This window comes from Aythya fuligula, chromosome 19, assembly GCF_009819795.1.
Source record: "Aythya fuligula isolate bAytFul2 chromosome 19, bAytFul2.pri, whole genome shotgun sequence".
NCBI classification, from domain to species: Eukaryota; Metazoa; Chordata; class Aves; order Anseriformes; family Anatidae; genus Aythya; species Aythya fuligula.
In genome coordinates, this window is record NC_045577.1 from 10,169,132 (window position 1) to 10,190,611 (window position 21,480).

The 21,480-nt window shown below is 41.1% G+C and overlaps 1 protein-coding gene across 1 annotated transcript in view; it reads right to left on the reverse strand.

Moving 5' to 3' along the window:
• Positions 1–21,480, reverse strand: part of PNPLA7 (patatin like phospholipase domain containing 7) — a 126,816-nt gene that overhangs the window by 64,860 nt on the left and 40,476 nt on the right. The window contains exon 20 of the mRNA XM_032200228.1: positions 11,313–11,426. Coding sequence (XP_032056119.1) covers positions 11,313–11,426 — 114 coding nt within the window. The remainder of the gene's footprint in view (positions 1–11,312; positions 11,427–21,480) is intronic.

Below are 21,480 nucleotides of genomic sequence, written 5' to 3' on the forward strand. Positions count from 1 at the left end.
AATGTATGGTGACTGATCATTTGTCTTGATTTATTTTACCTTATTTTAGTCTTACTAGAAATAAACAATATTTAACTTACTCTGGCAACAGAAGAAAAAATCCAATTATTTGGGGAAACACGTCGAATCAAATTTTCCATTCTCTTCTCTGCAGTGCACTTGCACCTCTAGCACAGAAAGTCCCTGTCACTGTTGAGAGGCTGTTGCACCCCCCCCCTCACCTTCTGTAGGTAACAAAGGCTCAAGGCTGCACTCAGATTCCCCACCAGTCCTGCTTCCACCCCCCGCCTTGTGAATCAGTCAGCTCACAGGAATCAATTTAAGATATCTCAAATAATGGGACAAATACACAGAATCAGAACAAAATACTTATTAAAATGTTGCCCCCACAAATCACCTTTCATGGTTCCCTTGACAGGACAGATTTTTTTTTTCCCCCTCTCAGCCATTTTGAAGTGGACTTTGATATAAACCAATGCTCCCATAGCCAAGCAAGCCTTAAAACTGATCAGCCTACCTCCGACATCAATAATCAATATTTCCCAACAAGTGGTGTAGCAGAAGACTAGTAATTGTAATATCAAGGAATATCAAGGTAGACTTGCAAAATGCATTGTTTATTCTAAACAGCTGTGCAAAAATGTTTTACCATATAAGAAAATGAGATACTTAAATGCATTCAGAATTATCACAGTAATCATTAGATATTCCCCCCTTGACAAACAATTCAAAGTCAAAACAGATGTAATCTTTCATAAGACAAAAACAAAAAACAGAACTGAAATGACAAAGCATCTTCAAGGTACCAGGCTAAACAAGCAGTAGCAAGCGGCTACCTTGCCTTTGGACAAAAAGACACACCGTTCCCCTAGGAACAAGGGCTTCAGGTTGCATCTTTCAAATAAAAGACCATCATGACGGGTCAATCTGCCCAGCAGAATTATTTTATGTATCTTACTGCAAAAAGAAAAAAGTTGCCACAGACTATGAAACCTCACAGCTTTAATATATTAGCACTGATTTCTGCAGTGCCTGTAGGAGGAAGGGAGATCAAACAGGTACCTTCTGACGCAGAAATTATAGCAGAGCAAGGAGGACAAGCTAAACAAAGTTATTTCAGTAATTTCTTTCCCATAGCCATAACTGCAGCTTCCTAAAGATGCCACATCAAGCTCAAGTTCAGCAAAGTTCCTCTGTTTGCCCTGGCAGCAGATGCAGTTGCCACCACCAGCACACAGCAGCCTGATGCTGAGGCAAGCCACCGGCCTTGGCCGCTCGTTGCTCTGGAACCTCAGACCGGACCTGAAACCCTTCAGCATGCCACAAGTACACGCAGCTCTGGGATTCAATGAGCAGAGCTGGGCTTAGCCAGGGAAATTTGCCCCAAAGAGGGGAAGACAGAATTCCTACTAGTGTGGGTGAGACTGATTTCCCTCCCTAAGGGAGGTAAGCCTGCTCCTCAGGAGCATTTGCCACACCCGTCCCTCACACATTCACCTGATAACCCACATCCACATAGCGTGACTCTACTCCAGCAGTTTTGGAAGTATTATTTATGAACATTTTACATTTCCAGACCACTTTAAACATCAGAATTTTAATTACCTTCTAAAACCATCTCCTGTATTTATAACTTTTTCTGGTTTACAGACAGCCAAGGAGAGCTTGAGTTAAATTGAAGAAAATGTCCAAGGTTAATGACAGAACTAAGAATAGAACCTACTGGTCTCGTTTTCCAGTTGGCTGCTCGTATTACCACAAAATATTATTTGTCTTGTTTGCTATAGCAAACCTTACAGCCTTGGTACATATAGATATGGAAAAATTATTTCCCCGGTGACTTTGTAAGACAAGCAAATTGCTAACCATAACAGGATGAGTCACTCTGCCGCAGTCATGGCAACGTCGAAGGAACATCAATTTGGGATCGTAGCTGAGAACTGCCCTCAAATTTCCTTGGAGTTTTATATTACATACACTGAATTTTGTTTCACAAAAAGGCAAATGTTTTCCCTTAAAAGAGGTTTGTCCATCAGTCTGAATGAGAAGTCGATATAAATCGCATATCTTCATCAACAACAGACCCAAGCTTCAGTGATTTACCTGAAGCCATTACTCTGCAGACCAGCTCTCACCAAGTTCAGGAGAAGCAGGAAGAATTCAAAATGAACAGGAAAAAAAAATAAAATGTCACCCGTCAGGTTTCTAACCACCTTCATTTAACCCCCCACACACAAGGTGCAGCCACACACAAAAGCAGCCCCAGCCAAGAAACAAGGAAGCCCCGGGGCCAGGGAGGACCTGGGCAGCCCAGAGCGGGGCTGGTTTGTCTTTGGGAGGGAAGTGGGGGAAAAGAAAATAGAAATTATCCCCCAGGCTAGGAGGAGATATCAGGGAAACAAGTTATTACAAACATGCCAGAGAACACCCTCCTTGGAGAGACCCAGGCAGGAGAAAGCCAGATAACATGGGCACTGGCTGGCAGATACCTTGGTGCAGTCACTGCAATCTGGGCAGTCACTCAGCAGGCAGTTATTCCTGTGCTGACTATTTTGGTGCACTTTGTAGGAAAAACTTAGAATTGGCAGTGTGACCAGGTAAAAGGGAAGGCAGGAACTCCGGCAGTGCTGCTGGGAAGACTGGACTGACCTGGCAGAAGCGCTGTTTGCGGTACTCGTGTGGTGCAGCGTGCCATGCAGCCCCAGCAGTGTCCCAGAGCAGAACCAGGGAGAGACTCAGGTATCGCTGTTCAGAAGCGGACAAGACTCCTGCCCTCACTCCCAGGCGAATCTCAATGCCAGTCTCTCCCAAACACAGTGCCAGAAGAGTGCTGAGCTCTTCCCAAACATCTGGGCATGCAAAATAGTCTCATTTCCATGGCCCCATCATGTAAGGCCAGACGGCCTTTCCAGCACAGTTTGTGTGGGGTACTCATCCCTGTAGTGAATCTGGGATTTTAGTCTCTTCTAGCACCAACCCACCCAGACCTTCAAAGACTTGCCCTATACTCCACATCCACTGGCACAGAAATGCTCAGTTTAGATTTAAGGTTTGAATTGAGTTTGAAACAAACTCTGTGCCAAAAAATAAAAAAGGCAGCTAGCTGGAGCACAGACTTACCCGAGAACATTGAGAGGCTTCTGAATTATGCCAGAATCATTAACTGCCTGCAAAGTAAACACTACTTTTTGACCCCTTGTACTATGGAGAGAACCAAATGTGTTTTAGTTTGTGAGGAAGTTGAATTTATCATTCCTTATGATTATAAACCAGGCTCAGTTGCTCCTGCTCACATTATCATGCTCCTGTTCAGATCACCACAGTTAACCACTTCAACCAATAATGAGCAGATGTCAATTATGCACTTTTGTTGAAAGTCCAGTTATGAATAGAGGTACGCGGATGAAATTGCCATGCTGCAAGATGAACTCGTCCCTGCGACTAGGAGAGCATTACCCTACCCAACGCAACCACGTCAAGCTGCAAAATGATTCCAAAAGTTCACATTGGCAAGGCTTTGCCAGCAACCCAGGTATGGACCTGTAGGGTGTCGCAAAGTAGGTCTGGGTGCCAGGGTACAACGAGGTCTAGGCCAACTGTCAAAACAAGCCTCAGAAGCAAACAGATTCACTCTCCAGAGCTTATGCAAAAGGCCAGGAGGAAAGCTTACTTTACAGGGCTAGAGAAATACTCAATTTTCTATCTTGATAGCCACTCAGGACACAAGATTTACCCGTACCATTCTGCAAAAGCCCTGAATCCTCTCCTCTTCTGCAACTGTAAAATTGTAAAACCTGTCCCAGAGCAGGGCATTCAGCTGAGACACATTTTGCAGAGGAGACCATGTTCTTCCTCCTCCCACCTATTCACCGTTTCAGATTAATTCATTGGAACACTTTTGTGCAGGGCAAAATGGGATAAAGAGTATTTCTCTTTCTCAAATGGCATTAGAGAACACTTTTTTCAGCACAATTTCACCATCTCCAACCTAGCTTTTATCTTGCCACTTACCACCTCATCTACGCAGAAACATGTTGTCTTCCTGGCTGTTTCTGAAACAACTCCATCCCGAGTCAGACCCACTCAGGTTGTCACAGCAGCCTCCAGTCCCCCCGGCTCTCTCACACAGAACAGAGAAGTCTGTTTCTGCATCTGCTACAAACTTCTGGCAAGCCATTAATTTTCCCTCTGCTTAACTAATATTAAATTACTCAGAAGACCTGCAGCCTCTGCATTGCAGGGCAGGGACTAACTCCACATTCCCGAGGGGACCGTATTTGCCGACCTTGTGATGACTAATTCCAGTTTCAAAACAAACCTCCCTCGGCGATGGGGCCAGGCAGGATTACGACACCACATCACCTGCTAGCAACGGTACAAACGCGCAGCTGATTACTCCATACACCTCAAGTATAGGAATTATCCTGAGCACTACCTGTTCACGGTTACTGTAATTCCTATCCTTGAACACTTCGCTGCAGAGTAACAGCTTTCCTATAGTTCTCTGAAACATTTCAACCTGCTGTCCACACCTAGCTAATTTTCCAAGGCTAGATTTTAGTTAAGGCTTTTCCTTCTATTCAACTGTGAAACTGGTTAGGGCTTTACAATAGGTCCTTTTGAAAGTGACTTTAATGAGAATTCAGTTGTAAATAAGCATCCACAGGAAGGTATTTTCTTCCTGTGGATAGCATAGACTGCTTGACAAACCACCTGTTAATAGAAACAAGAGGACCAAAAAAGTTCTTTGTCTGGTCTCAGCCAACTTTATACTAAACCAATCTAGAGAAATCCTGGGAAGACTGCACAAAATCTGCACCAATATGCTGTTTCTGAATTCACAAATTCACAGGCTATTACGACCAGTAACAACTAATTGATTTAAAAGGCACTATGTAGTACAAATATATCTTGGTTAGAAGAGAAGAAATGTATAAAAAGTAAAAACCAAAATGAAACAAGATACTCATCAACTCTGCTCCATGCTGCAAAGGAGGCCAAGAAGTCACACGCCAGAGATAAGACTGTTGGGTTGCTCCAGCCTGCATTTTTCCATCCACAGAGCAGGTGTTTCAGCAACTCAAGAAGCAACAAACCCACCATTTTCAAGGCATGCAAATAATAATTAACCTGGGTATTGAAGAAAAGGCGTTTGTGGAATTAGTCCAGTTATGGCTTCCTACGATCAGACACGCATCCTTTCACTGTCACATCCTCACCTCCTGCCTCTCCTACCCCCATATGGGCTGATCCTCGCCTTCAGGACTTTTTGCTAGAGCAGCAATTTTGGAAGCTGATGGTATTTTGGTGGGGAAGGAAGTGGGGTGTGTTAGAGCATCACGAAATGTGCTTCTCCTTGTAGCAGCAAAGCAAAACCAACCATAACACTATAGATTGAATCAAACTCTTCAACTGCTTCCTACTATTTTGTTGCAATTGTTAAAAGGCTTTTTTTTTTTTTAATAAAAAAAAAATCTGGATTAGGGATCATGTTGAACTGCATGTTATTTTACACTCAAGGCACACAGCACCTTTGTTAGAAAGCAAAGGCACAGTGCTTCAGAAGGACAGCACAACCTCCTGTCAACGGCATCTTCTTGCAGGTTCCTGGTTTAGGAAACGAGCCTTGGCTAAAGTAACCAGGGAGCAAGCCAGACACACTAGTTTGGATCTTGTACAACCAACTGACATATAGCCCTACAAAGCTGAACACCGTTTTCCTTCCAAGTTTACTCTGATTCTCTCTAGTGAATCCTCTAGCATCATCCACACCCAAAAGCACGGTGTTTTTGGAAGGAATAAAACAGCTGCAGCTGAGCTGAGCATTGTCATCCAACTAAGAAATTTAGAAATAGCGTATTTAATAGTTAAGCCTTTAAAATTTCAAAAACAGTGAACTAATAGACCACCTTTAGTTTAAATATGTCAAATGACAATTTATTGATGCCTTCATAGCAGGGTATGATAGACCTTCACGTATATCAGAGATAAAGGACAAACAAATGGGCTTTCTACCACACAGTGACCCAATGTGAATAAGCTAATGTGGAAAAGAGGGCTGCCAAGGGCTATCTATTCTATACAGTAAACACAATTGGGGTAAAATAGTAATAATAGCCATTTTATCTATACAAATTCACATAATAGCAGTTTCATTTCTGTAGAGTTCATTCCAGGACTTGAGATCATTCTTTACCAGCTTTCTGAAGGTTTTTTGGGGGTGGCAGGGGACAAGGGAGGAGGAGACGTAAATCAGCTCATCAGCTTTGATAAAACCATGGCATTATTGAAGCTTTGTATCATCCCAGATCAGTTAACCAACAAAACACTCCACTCACCACAGGAACAGGGAGCTTAGCAAGGGGTCTCGGATTAAAATTTTAACGGCTTGAGAACCGTGGTGACAAAGCAAATCTTAAATGCTCACTCACAACAATTCCTGGCACCTTTACAAATGCCATTAAAGCACACAGAAGAGCTGAAGCTTTATCCTGGGGTCATTTGAGCTTCTGATGCCTGTGATCATTTGTGTCTTGAAGAAAAATGTCAGTCTCGCATCACCGCGATGACTAAGCACTCGCTCCTGCCCGCCTCATGACGGGTAGCTACAGTCAGTGACCACGCTTCCGCTGAACGTTTCTCTTTTCTCCTTTTCACATCCACCTCTCCTACTGTCAAGGAAAACTTATTTTAAATGGGCCATGAGAACAAAACAGAAAAATCCGGAAGCATGGCCTCTCCTGACCTCTTCCATAGTGACACATCAAGCTTAGCTAATGCGCTGCACAATGTACACAATGCTGGAGGGGAGCACTCTGAGAGGAGCGTGCATTATGGAACCACTTTGTAAGGCAGATAACCCTCGGGAAAGCTCAGTCCACCTCAGAAAAGCTCTGGTTAAAATAGGCATAGAAAACTAGCAGAACTTGCTGGTAAAGATGATGCGTTCTGAATATATTTAAAACCCAAGGGCAGACTTAGAGAATTAAAAGAAAGATGCAGAAAAACTCTGTAATTTCTAGTGTGCATTTCTAGCATGGAAAAGGTTGCCTTACAGTTCACTTCCCCACAGCACCAAAGCACTTTCTCAGTGCAATTTCCATCAACTACAGCAGGTCTAAATTTCAAGTTAGAATTAAAAAAATAAAAATAAAAAAAATCTTAGCTCAGTAGAGGCAAAGAAACCGAAATGCAATCCAAGTTATACACTGATGTTAGAATATCTCTGTAATCTGTTAACAAATTCTGCGCTCTTGCTACTGCTTCGAAACTGCTTCATGATGCCAAAAACCATGAGCTTATTCTCTGTCCTACTTTTCAGAACTGAAAGCAGTGATGAAAATAGAAAGAATCAATTCCGTTTTACTCCTGCAACTCTGAAAAGCTTCAAGTAGCACCAGAAGCAAGCACGGAGGCTGTCAGAGGAGCAAATGCGCTCCCTGGCTGAGTGCCCCAGTGGCTGTGCTGGAGAGCTGTGGTCCTCAGGTGCGAGCCCTGAGAAGACAAAGAAGTTTGGCACTGTGGATCACTTTACCACTTTCAGATGGGAACATCCAGGCTGCCATATCCAGAATGACTCAAGGCTGAGATGCTTCCCTGAGAACCTAGAAGATGTAGATTTGACTGAGGAGGATCCAGAAATCAACATCTGTTATTTCTGGGCATGTGCTCTGAAAATTCGGCCATTACTTATAAATCAGATGAGATCCCCCAGGCTCACCCATCTGTTTCATCCCCCAGAATAACAGCAGCTATAGCAGGTCACATCAAAGATCCCAGCAAAGCAGTATCCTGTCTGTAACAGGACCAAAGCAGATGTGCAGGAAAAAACACAAAAAAGAAGGCAAGCATATGGTGCTTCCCCGAGCATCAGCTGTGCAATTTTCCACTGAGCATCACAGCTCAAAAAAAACAAATTACTGTAAGGATGAATAGAGCGCTATTTCACTCATTTCTCACCACTCTCATCCGCAAGCACAACCCATGTTTACAATTTTCTTAACCATCCGTAATATTTTCTAATAACGTATTCAAGAGCCAGATCCCTTTCTGGCTCACTGACAAACATCAGGGCTGCTGAAAGGTTTGCAGGATGAAGTCTCTCATCTAACTTCCAGAGCCATAGGGGTTTTCAGCCTTCACACATAATAGCAAAGCTCAAGGGAAACTAACTGAAGTGGTAATCCTACCCCACTAACTGCTCAGCTCTCAGCTGTTAGGCAGGAGATGGAGGCTCTTTGGAAGCTGCCAAAAACACCAAAACAAAAGCAACTCTCCTCTGAACTAAGGGAGCATTTCCCATGGCTCAGGGGACAAGCACCACGGTTTCATCTCTCTTCCCTCAAGCAAGACCCAGGTGAACTTAATCTCATCAGTCAGTCAGAGGTACCTATGTTGGATAGAAGCAGTTTGTTTGCTTTTCCTTCCTCTACAATACAGTTTCCTGATTTGCAGAGGACTAAGAGGGAAATCCTTCATATCCCACTGCTCAATCACAAGCTAGCTCTTGCTACCTAGTCAATTATTTCAAAAACCATTGCACCTGCTATCTGTTCATTACTTTATTACTTCTGGTTGGATAGGGAAAACATCATAAATCCTGTGTATAAATAACTCTACTAGAACAGCAGGAGAGAAAATAGGACATAGTTCGTTAGCCTGTCCCTCTGCTCAGCACTGAACACCACCTCAAACAAAAGGATTTGTTAAGATACTATACAAATCTTTCAGCCTTTCCAGGGAGCACAATCACCCTTTCCTTAATAGTCAACTGCAATTTCAGTACACTACCATTTGCTCTGTCTCAATACTGTGAGTAATTCATGCCCTTTCTTTCAGGAGATAACTTTATACACTTGAAAATAGCTATTGTTTCTTCCCTTAACCATTCAATCATTTTGCTTTTAGAGGTTAATATTTCTAAACACCAGTCAGCCATCTTTTTGTCCTCTTTCTTCTCGTCAGGTGATCTGCCTCTTCCTTCAAGCATGCTGCTGCAGGCTGATACTGAAGCTTTTCAACCATCAGGAATGCAAAGATTTCTTCACTCAAAAGCATTTTAATAACACTTATTTTCCTCAACTGCATGACATTGTTAAGGCATGTTCAGCTTTTGATCTCCATCATTCTTTTTCTAGGAAACTGCTGTCCAGACCCTTCTCTGCATGCAATTTATTAGTCAACAGCTCGAAAATTTCTCTCCACTTTAATGCCCTGAACTTCACACTTGACTTTGTACTTTGATTTCAAACTTTCTACCCAATTGTTTTCCTCTACCACTTGAGTTCTCTCACTTCTATCCTTCCTCTCTTTTGTCTAGTGGATTTAACAGACCAAAAAAAAGACGACAAGAACTCTGAGTTCATATAAATATTTTATCTTACATTCCTAAGACAGTCTGAAGGCACTAACTGCACAAATCCCCTATTTATAGTCTCTTACACTCCTTTCTACTTCTAATGCTTGTTCTTAAAATCACCCTATAATGAAAACAAATTCCCAGTTTTGATACTAGTTAAATATTTATCTTCGAATTTGGAGATCTCAAATAGCAGCAATTAAGAATATGTTTCTCTAACAGCCTTTTTGAGAGAACTTTTCATTAAGACCTATATATTTCATTACGAACAATTAGCCAAATTATATGCAAGTCTAAAGAAAAATAACTCCATCCTCAGAAAGGTCAGCAGCTTGTGGCTGATCAAACATGTTCTTTAAATGTGGGAAGATTATTTGAATTCTATTATAAATAAGCGTTTAAATTATACTATAGACATAGCACTTAAGTTCAACTTCCACCACAAAGATTCACACCTCTACATAGAGTGCCCTCCAGGGAAAAACAATTCTGACCATTGATAAAATAGGGAAGAGTGAAAGAGAGACATTAATTATTGCCTGAGACAAAAATGCAGAATTGGAACACAGCCTTTGTGCAGATTAGCATTCAAGACATTATTAAGTGTTAAATGTTTAGTGCTTACTAGTAATTTATGGTTTAAATGTCTACTGGTAACACTTAAAATCATCCACTGTGTAAAGAGAAAGGTGGTTTAAGAATTCCACCTGGCTCATTTCCTCACTTCCCGTTTGGTCAGCAAGGAGTGATAATGAGAAGGGCAACTCAAGACAGCACGCCATGGCATCGTCGCCCAGTTTATGGCTAGCTTTGTACAAGAAGTTCTATAATGCTAACAGTTCATAAACCCGGGCAAGAAATCTCTTATGTTAAATAGAGAAGTATAGAATCAGAGGAGTATTCAGGAGAGATTCAGGGAACAGAAGTGCCTTAATAACCCATAGCAGAAGTTCAAAAACAATTTAGCAAAAATTTTGCTTACAGGGAAGCCAGGAAGATTATTTTCCCTTGATGTGCATCTCTTCTGCACGCTTACTGCTAGGAGAATTGCAATAACATAGACAAAACCGCCACCGTTTTTGTAATGTGAGAAATCATGAACACATTCCTATTTTACAGTTACCAAAATCTCAGAAATGTTATTATGGTCTTCAAAAAGCAAAAATTGAATATTTTAATCAGGTTTGTCATTTTGGCAGCTTTTTAAGAGATCTTGCAAAATAAGTACGTATTTTAAAGAGAGAAAAAAAAAAAAGAAATAATTTGAAGCAACAGCATTAAAGAATCATCTTTAATGCTACCAACACGATTTAGTGCTTAGTATAATGTCTTTGATGCACTTAGAGACAAAAAGAATTAAATTTCAAGTCCGTCACTCTTAGATTTGCATTAGAGAGGTATAATGTCAAGTGAATTAAAGAAGATGGATGATTTGATGGATTCAAGGGAGCAATCATAGTCTTCAGGACACATAAAAATATGGCAGTTGCAGAATCAAGATGGACAGCATGGAATGCAAGGATGAAGAAAACCAACTCCCAAGTCTGGAAATAAAGGTACATATAATCAAGCCTTGACTTTGAGTCCTAGTGAGCAGGACAAGTGAATAACAACATTTTAAAGTGATTTTAAAAAATCAGACTGTCATTTATTATCAATACCACTAAGCAATTTCCACTTTACTAAATACACATCCTGCATTTAGTGCGAACTTTTTCCAGATATACAGAAGAGCCCTAACATAAAACATGCCAACATTGATTAGAAGACAAAGGAAGAGAAGCTGGTAAAAGCCTGGTATAGATCAGATCAGACAGACACAGAACAAAATGTTTTCTCTGTATGCATCAATCATACAAAAAAAAAAAAAAAAAAAGGACTTGGTGCTTAATGGAGAGTTTTAGCTCCTAAAATAGCATTTAACGCAGACAGAAAAGAGTTTTAATTTTCTTACCTGGGGGAATTTGCGTTTGATAGATGTCAGCGCTCCCTCTGGGAGTTTGGCAAGTTCGGAATCTCTGACTGCATGAACAGTTGTGGCTCTGGGTTGATGGGTTAATGCCTCTACCTGAAAGAACAGAGCCAAAACATTAAAGATAATTAATACGTCGTAAAAATAGCATGTCAGGGTGAAGAAACTGAACAATTCCCAAGGACTGGACGATCATAGCTTTTGCTGACATACATTCAGAACAGAATATTATTTTTGCCCCCAAGAGCCCTTAGAGCCAACTTACTGAAGGCACATTTGTCTGCAGCAAGTATCAGTATCTATTCAATCCAAATCTCCCAGATGCACATTCTGCTATCTGACAGTTTCAGTTTTTCCACAGACCGGAATCCATAGCACCAAAAGACAGACGGTATTAAAGCAGTTTTGTTGAGCTTCTGCAAGTTCTTACACACAGTGAATCTCTGCAGCAAGCAGAACTATTTTTAAGGCTTGCTAGAAGAGCAACCGGGGGACACAACGAACTCAATTATCACAACAGAAGTTATATGCTTTTGCTGTATCTTTTAATCCTTCATTTTTAAGTGGAAAAAAAAAAAAAAAAGCCATCTAAGAGAAAGAAGAAAACTCACTTCTCTATTGCTTTTCCTTTCCTTCCTCCCCCCACCTCATGCCACCCTGAAATACTTTGTTTTTACTCTCAGAAGCTGAATACCAGAAAACTTGCAAAAACCAAGGCTTTCTAAACCTTAAAAGGGAAGAGGAGCAAATCAGCACACTTTAGCCAGACTGGAGCTTCATTTTTCCCCAGGTTTTTACACACAGGCATGAGTATCTGTGCTATGTAAACACAAAAATGAGTATGCAACAGCCTGAATATAGTGCCCAATTATTTAATTTAGAAACATTTAATTTATCGAAAATTGAAGTTTAAAGAAGAAAATGATCATGCGATTAAAATTAATACAGGGATATTTTCCTTTACAGGGAGAACTGACACAATATAAATAAAAAAGGGCTGTAAAGCCCTGCTCCGCGAAATGCAGCTGTGTGCTGAATCCCCTGCTGTACCATCCGCACAACCCTGAGCCCATCACCAGCTCCTATTTTGTTTTGAAATGCAGAAATCAAATTCCCTGGTGAAATATTTTCACATGCTTAATGAGATAGCCTGCTAGGCGAGATGGCGTCACTCGGAGCTCAGGCGTGAGCTCCAACATTTAATTGCTTAGTAACAGCCTGGTGCACAGTTTTGCAAGTTTTAGCACTAGGCAATGTTTACCGGGTTTAATATCCATACATCACGCATTCAGAGAAAAATGGTGGCCGCTGTAGGAGCTGTAATTACTGAGGTTAATACACAAACAACAAAAAAAATCCTCACTCTGGCTGCAATTCACGGGCACTTTTTAAGTGTCATTTTAAGTTGTCCAGCAGAAAAAAAAAAAAAAAAAAACAAGTAACGCATCAGCTTGCAATTATTTTTTTACAGATTTTGTTTGAAAGCTTATGTTAACAGTAAATTCCAACAGAAATAATGCCTTCATTACTGAAGTAAGGGCTCAGACACACAAAGTTACTATAATGTATATAATACACTGCACATTGACTAAGCTCTGCCAGGCATGCACTTCTGCCTGCACTACAAGAAGATTAATTGAAAACACACGACTCCATGACCCCCCTTACAACAAGAGTGCTGTCTTGGAAGACTACATGTGCACAAAATGGACAGTTCAGACAGCCAGAACATTTAGATCTCAAAAACTTGCAATTAGTCCAGAAAGCTGAGATCACAGCCTGCTAATATTAACTCCCTAAAATAGCTCATAAAGAGCTTATATCAACAAAAGTTGTGTCGTGCATGAAAGAATGCACAAGTAAATTAGAAGTCACTCCATTTTTGCAAGACCCAGCCTTCGGGTTTTTTTCAGATGCCAGGGATGTTTTATCATGTAATGACATTTTAAACCAGTTACACAGATCACAAGGTGGGAGGGAATGTCACGCCATCCTTGTACACACATTTACAGGTCCCCTTCAGCTTCCCCAGATGGTTGGGTAATGTCTTCTGTTTATCTCTGCCCCCTAGTACAAGCTTTTGATCACAGTTTTTGGCTCTGCCTTTTAGCTTCCTTATCCTGAAAGTAGATTAAGAACTGTAATTGTTAAAATAAAACCCTGTCTTCTCGAGCAGTCATCACCCAACTGAGTTCAATTTATATAAAGAAAAACACTCGAACTGTCTAATATCCTTTTCCATTATTTTCATTATATAAAAGTGCATAAAATTAACCATGCTCCAAACAGGTCACAAGTCTTTTTACAAATCTAATCTTTTCTGAAAGGGAATTAAATTTTAAAACAAAGCCTCAGGGATTTTTTTCTCCAAACCGTGACTTTGTCTGTTTCAATTGTAACTTGTCCACAGGCAGAACAAAAGGGAGATGGAGACATTTTTCAAGCCTCCCTTTCAAGGGGCCATTTAAATCTCCAGAGGAAGTGGCATTTGCAACACCGGTGTTACGCACCCCTGCAAATGCAGCAGATTTGTTGAATGCAATTCCCACCTGACTACAGAAAATGGATCTTGTACTACTCTCTTGCCCACACATACAATATAAATCTTGCCATCAACTTTAATATTCTCATGCAAATAGACGCCGGTATTGTAGCATGGAAACATCTGGGTCCCAGGCACTGCAGCAAGAAATTCAAATTTTGCTTTCCCCTCGGATATCATCATCTGCATTACCAGCATCTATTTTTATTAGTTTTCCCAAACTATTCATATAATAACTCTTCATCACTGGAAAAGAAAGAGCTCTCATTCAACATTCAGACCATCTGTAGGATTATTCTGAACCTTCACTGCATTCTCGTGTCTCCTCTCTTCACACCCTGTGCTTAAAAAGCCTTTGTTGCACCAGTTCAAAGTTCTCTGCACAGGGGAATTTGCCTCACCAAATCAGCATTTGGCTATTCCTACTTTTTTTGGAGACAGACACATTCTAACCATACAGTCATAGTTGTCCCTAGTCAATTATACTTTTCCTCTTTATTAAGAAATTATCTGAGATGATACTTATTCAAGAGGTGTAGTTTTGTGGGATTTTTCTTTAGAAAAACAAGCTCCGAGCAACATGTACTTACTTAAAATCCTTTCAGCCTCAGAGCAGATTCAAACTCTTGTGGCTCCTCTGTTCAATTAACATTTTAAACAAGCTTACTTATTTTTTCAGGTTTGTAAGTAATAAAAGAATTCAAGATTTAGCGTAAAATTTTATGTTGAATAAAATCACCTGCGATCAGCAGAGCAACCTCATAAGTTTATTTCTTTAGTTAGAAAAAACAAGTTTAATATCAAGATCACCCACCACAGCTGCAGGAATCAACCAACACTAAGTCACCAACATAACATTAATGAACATTTTGAATAAATAAATAGCAGTATTAATTATTTTCCAAATCTTTTTCAAATCTGACCCTAAATAAGAGAAGGAAATATTGTAATTTGTATATATGTGAGTAGGTATATCTACTACCCAAGGCTCCTTTTCAGCTTCCTTCACCAGAATCATCATTTATCCATCACAACATGAACACGGCTACAACGTTTGTTCCACTGTAAGAAAGAATCGGTAATCTCCTTCCCACCTCTTTTCAAATTCAAGTCAACACAATATATTTTGCTTGAAACAAATAGTACATCTGTCAGTCCTCTGGTCCTTCTCTCCTAGCATGCATTCTTCCTCCCAAGTGACAAGCCTCTGAACAAGTTCTTCCCTTCACTGGTGTTGGGTTTACTTTGCCTTTTAATTTTTAATTCACCCATGTACTTCCTCTCTCCCTCAAACAATCCTCTGGTTTTCTCAGAGTTCACCGAAGGCTGCAGCCTGCCATCTCTTCTGTGCTATCTAGACTGGCTATTCTTTCCTCTGCTTATTATTTAATGCTGTAAACTCAGCAAACCCACAGCAGTGTTCTCTCTGCTTTGAAATCAGTCTCTTTGAAACCAGTTTGCCCAATTTCAGCAGTTATGCTAAAACATTAAATGTTCTGTTCATTGCTCACCTGTCTCTAAGGTCTACCCTTTGCCTCCTCATTTACAGCAAATAACAACATCTCTTCTCTCTTCCACCTCCATCACATCCTCAAAAATCTGTCCGCACGTCATTGTCTTTACTTCCATTTCCTTCAAGAGCTGCATGAAGCAATGCTTTAAGTACTATTAACAATTTGCATCAAGGAGCAGATGTAAATTGAGTGTTATATACTCTGTGGTTCTTGTAACTGATCACAAGTTTTACCATAGGTGGCTGTCCCTCCTTCGCTAACACAGTTCTGTTGTTCCTATCGGGAAGGAGGGAAGGAAAATAAAACCTATAAATAGACCTACGCTCTTTTTACCATTTCTTTCAGTTAATTCTGACAGGTTTTCCTCATCTTCTCCTAATTCAGTATTAAAAAGCGACAAAAACATCACGTACAATGCCCATGATTCACAACCCGAGTTTACAAGTTCCTTACAAAGAAAAAGTGTTAAAAATCCTTTAAAACAAGGGGAGAAAGCAATTTATATTCTCATGACCTCTTTTGACTTTATTTTCAACACTCATTCCTGACAGTTCTTCTTACAGCTCTCCAAATTACACAGATGGAAAGTAAAAACCAGCAAGCAGCATCATCTTCTGCAGGTTGGTCTAATTACTCCAAAATTCCTTTTTGTGCTACATCCAACAAACCACTTTGAATATTTGCCAAAGTGTGTGGATAGTGCCAATGGAAGACGCACAGCTATTCCCCACACTTAGCCTTGAGCATCTCAGAGATGGCAAGAAGGACTTGACCAACACCGGGGCTGTTTTACGTTAGTCCATCCGCTGGCCCAATAGAAGATATCGCTTCTCCAAACAAATTCAGCCTCATTCTAACGGGTTATTGTGAACTTCTCCAATAATCAAACAGCAAGATACAAATCATTTCAAAATACAATTTCTTGCCTATATTATTTTTCCACATGAGTTCCTAAATCTGCCCAGCAGGCTAGTACACCGGTGCAGCCTGAATTAGTGACGCAAGTCCACAGGATGGTGTTCACATTCACCAGCCCATTCTCCCAGACCTTCCACCAGCAGCAGATTTACGCCCTTGTGGCTCTTCTGCACATTCCCTTCCCCTCCATGTTTATAATATACTGCTTGCAGTTTCTCCTCCTTCATAGCTACTATCCAACCCCAGAATATTTTATTCTCTTATATATCATACTTCTTCCTCTCATAGCTGTCTTTTCCTCGCTACGAGCTCATAAAAAGCTGCATTTATCTCAGCCCAGGATGAGCACCACCCCTGCACTGCCACCCTCCGGGCACAACACAGCAGGAGCCAGCAGCAGCCACAGAAACGTGAGGCTCAGGTCTAACATGACCCTGGCAAGGTTAGGAGCCCAAAAATTAAGTTAAGCAACTTAAAATCTTCATCGTCCAAATCCCCATTCATGAACTCCCCAATCACTGCCTGCCCGTGAGCCTGGTAAGCTTTAAAGTTTTCATGCCCACTCAAGACACTTTGGTGGGGGGTAGCAGCCCACGAACAAGCACACTCTTACAGAACAGAAGCTGGGGAGAAGGGACAGGACAAATCCACACGTGTTTTGATGAAAGCAGCACTGCACCTAACAAAACAAGGGCAAGAACTCTGGTAACAGCCAAAATAAGTTATGAGGTGTTTTCTTCTCTTCATGATGTCTGTAACCTTATCACCAGTGGAGCAAACGGGCCGTTCTGGGCAGTGGTGCAGCACTGCAGCCAGATGCTTCCCAGCACAGTCCCTGGGGACTCCCAGCTGACAGCTCCCATGTGCCAAACCTGCACCTCTCCCTGCTCACACAGCGCCCACCACGTGCCCTGACCGCACCTGGCAAAAGGAACGGCAGCACCTGAAGAAACGGGAGGGCTGCCACAAGACACCAGGAGACAAGGCACAGGGACAAACAGAACACCCGAGGAAGTGCAGATGCACTGGTGGAGGCCTAAGAAGAAATATCAACACTGACACCTGCTGATAGTTTCAGATGCTCAAGGAACGGGGAAAAAACAAGCCAGATGCACAGGTACCAGCAGCACACTCCCATCTCCAAATCCAGCCCAAAGCAGCAGAGCAGTGCAGGCAGACAAAAGCCACGCACACGTGGGTTGTCACAGCAGTACTTCTGCCAGGCTAGGCCAGGAGATGAAGCTGCTGCAACTGAAGAGGATGATGCAACATAATAAATGTTACATGAAGGGCAACCAAACCCTACGTGGAACTTTTTTTTTTTTTTTTCTGGTTTAAACTAGCTGTTCTCAGGCCCTGCCTGAGCTGATTTGCACGTGAAGCAGCAAACACATGATGTTCATCTCAAACATGTTTCCTCTAGCCATCAGTTAGGAAGGATCTAAAACATTAACTTGCCTGTATCTGAAAAGGACAAAGGAGGCGACACTGCTGGAAGCAATGAATGAGTGGGAAAAGCAACCAGACAAGCTGCAAATCGATGCTATTTGTGGGAGCAGTGCCAGCGGATGAATGCAGTACACCATGTACTCTTGAAAGTTGTTCTAACAACCACCTTCTGCAATCCTTTGTGTGCCAAGTTAACCCCATGACTGAGGACATTCAGCACTTTCGCTGTGCAGAAAAAAGGAATCCAACCCCCTCTCTCCTATTTCTATGCATATAAATAAGATTTATATACACATATATACACAAGACATATGCACACACTTACAGACACACATACATGCAAAAATCAAGACTGAGCTTCCTACCTTTTGTAATTAAGGCAGTGGAAGTCAGGTTCTCCTGAGAGGACTGAGCCTGCATTTTGTACCAGTGCAATGCCAGTCCTGTTGCAGCAGCGAATGTAATGAAGGGACAGAAAAGGGAAAGGACAGACCTAACAGACCTAGCTAGTGTATTTATGTTTCACTCCTATTTACATGTGGCTGTAGAAAAGATGGGAAGTTGCATGCACATTTCGCTCCCCTAACATAACATGATAGTCAAAACAAAAGAAAAACAAACAAGCAGAAAACCTCACAAATACACCAAATGCTACCTGGAGCACCCACCAAAAAAGAAAAATCCATAAAATTTATTGAAGCTGTTTGAAGAGCAATACCACTGGCAGGCACACTCCTGTTACGATGAAATGGTGCTTGAATTTCAATGATGGAAGAAGGGATAACAGAACATGGTGACCTGCTCAAATGCTTTCCTACAGGGGACAGATCTGATTGCCTTTGACTCAGCTTGACATACATCACAGGCTGGAACAACCCCAGCTGGAACTTTAGCAACATCCTTCCCCATTCTTCACTGCTGACTCTTCCTCCATGAATACTTTTTTTCACCTCTGCTGGACTCTGCGTCTCACTATTTGCAGGCCTCCAAGCATTTTCATGATAAAAGAGATCACAGTTCTCTTCTATTTAATGTTGCTTGCCAAAAAGAAAAAAGAAAAAAAAAAAAAAAAAAAAACAAAACAAAAAAAACTTTTGCTAATAACTTACTCATACATTTTGCAAAGGTTAAAGAGACAAGGTATTAACTCTCACCATTCACAAGCCAGTATAGTTTGATGCAACATTGCTCAAAATGGGAAGAAGAGAGCAGAAGACAAGTGAAATGTGGGATGGTCCTGAATTGGGGATCAGAAGTTGTACCAAAAGTTAACTGATACATGGACAATAGCAATGATATTATCAAAACGAAGCTTAGCTGGAAGCAGAAGGGAGACAAATTAGCTTAAGGAATGACAGTTTGATGAATGAAGTCACCTACTTGAAATCCAGCAGGTCACCACATCTATCACTGTCTGTCAAAGATCCTTATATTCTCTAAAGAGCATTTGGCTAGGGAGATAAAGCTCTCTGCAGTTTTACCTGTGGCACCTACAAAACCAAATTATCTACCCACATAGTATTAATGTCAGATAAATTAACACCAGTTATATGTTACTTCAGTTATGAACAGTCTCCTACCTTCATCAGCTGTTAGAACTTGAGACAAATCAAGACATAAAATAAATTGTTGTAATTAAGAGAACAAATTGTGGTAGATAAGAGAATCTGAACAATATACTCACAGCTCACACCAAGTGAGGAAGCCCCCAGAAAGCCAAGGTTCAGAAAACTCAAAGCAGTGATTTCATTCCAGCAAGAACGCCCCCAAAACAGGTTTAGAAATCAGGACACTGAGCTTCTAATTTCAGTCTGACACTAATTCAGCTGTGCAAATATGAACTCATTTCTCAAGTCTTCCCATATCTCACTTCTCTGCTGGTAAATACCATTATTTTTTTCCTTACAATTTCACACCTAAGATGCTAGGCAAGTAATAATTTTTAGTAACATATTACCAAGACAGGCGGTGGAAGAGATGGAAGGAGAACACCTCCTTCCACAACCACATGTTCCAGCTCAATACTAAGGTAACTTCTTGGACCTCATCCGCCTCCAATTTCCATAGATACAGCCTGTGCAGAGTACCTGAGGTGCACTAACCTGAATTCACCTAAGATTACCTAAGATTATTACTAACTTAAAGCTTTGGGAATGAATTCATGGCCTGAAAAAAAAGTTACATGCAACTAATGGGCAAAATAAAAAAAGAATCCACACTCTTCAAAATTACAAAACAAAATGGCCTTAACAGAGCAGAATTTGCCCAGTGTTAGTGCTGCTGTTGAGGGCACAACGATACTCAGCTAGCTTTGGCACTGTCAAAAGCAGGCAGTGTATGATAACATTAATACTGATAAAGAACAAAAGCCTGACAAGTGTAATCCTGATACCGGTGTTTCCTTTGAGGATTAGTATGCAATTAAAGATTTCTAGCAGTGTTACATTTCAAAAGGACAATGCTCCAAACCCCTGAGGAAATCATAAGCCATTTACAGATTATTCTTTCAACTTTTTACAGAAAATAGCCATGCACATTTAACTATATTAACATTAATGAGACAAAGAGGTTAACATTTGAAAACACTTATAATAGCCATTATTTCTAAAACCAAGTGTGATTTCCTGCAGAGCAGAACTGGTATGCTGCAGCACTGGCAGACGAGCACTCTGTAATTTAGCACTTGTGCTGCCCTGCACTGAAAATGGTAAGGCAAAAATATCCTCCTGCACTGGTTTTGCTACCCGCAAAAAAAATGGGTATAATCCTACTACTAAGGAAGGGCATCCTGGTTGTTAGAAAGAGGCAGAAAGAATCTTGAAGTAACCAAAACATCACTGCTACTGTCCCAGCAGGACATTTTCCGAAAGCCAATTGGTTTTCTAGTAAGATACTGAAGACAGCAGTTTTCTGAGGCAGGTGGCCACGGATAAGTCTAGCTATGACATATGCAACAGACCAGCTTTTAAAAATATTATAAGCTCAACAGCTGTCATCAACATCCCGAAGAACTGTCTGGAGTTCTGACTTCTTAGAAACACCAGAGCCTTTCCACTTAAGCCGCAGTGCTGACTCACATAAAAAGCTAATTACATCGAAGGTTCTGTCTCCATCCAGGTATCTGAGGGGAGAGGGAAATACAAGTAACTTTTCTTTGGCAGGAGATTATTCTGCAAGAGTTCTACTTCCCCGCCGCCCCTTAATTTCTTCTGGAGAACACCTGGACACTGTAGAAAAAAAAACAACCTAGAGGAGGTACCTTTCATTTTACCCTTTAGCTCAAACAGCAATTTAATGAAGTCACAATTATGTAACAGCCTGATAAAGCTTCAACATTTTTCCACATGCAAATCTGTGGGAAATGGCACCAACAAATTACAAAGATTCTCCCCTAAACAGGTCAAACCAGCGTCTCTAGACAACTGCACTATCATCAACTGTATTTCATACATGAGGGAATTATTGGCTAGATCCATCATTGTCCTCTGACAGTTACATGCAAGGCCTTCCAAGGAGTTTTGACGTCACCTAATACAGCAGCTGGAACTGCCCATCGGTATGATCATTAGCAGCAAGCATCTGGCATCGTCCCTCTTACAAGGCTCTCGAGGAATAGCGAACGTTTCCCACACATAACTACTCTGGTCAACTCCAAGTAACAACATGAGGAAAGCAAACTTTGCAGTATCTTATCTGTTCTTCTCCCCCTGAACCGACAGACCTCAGG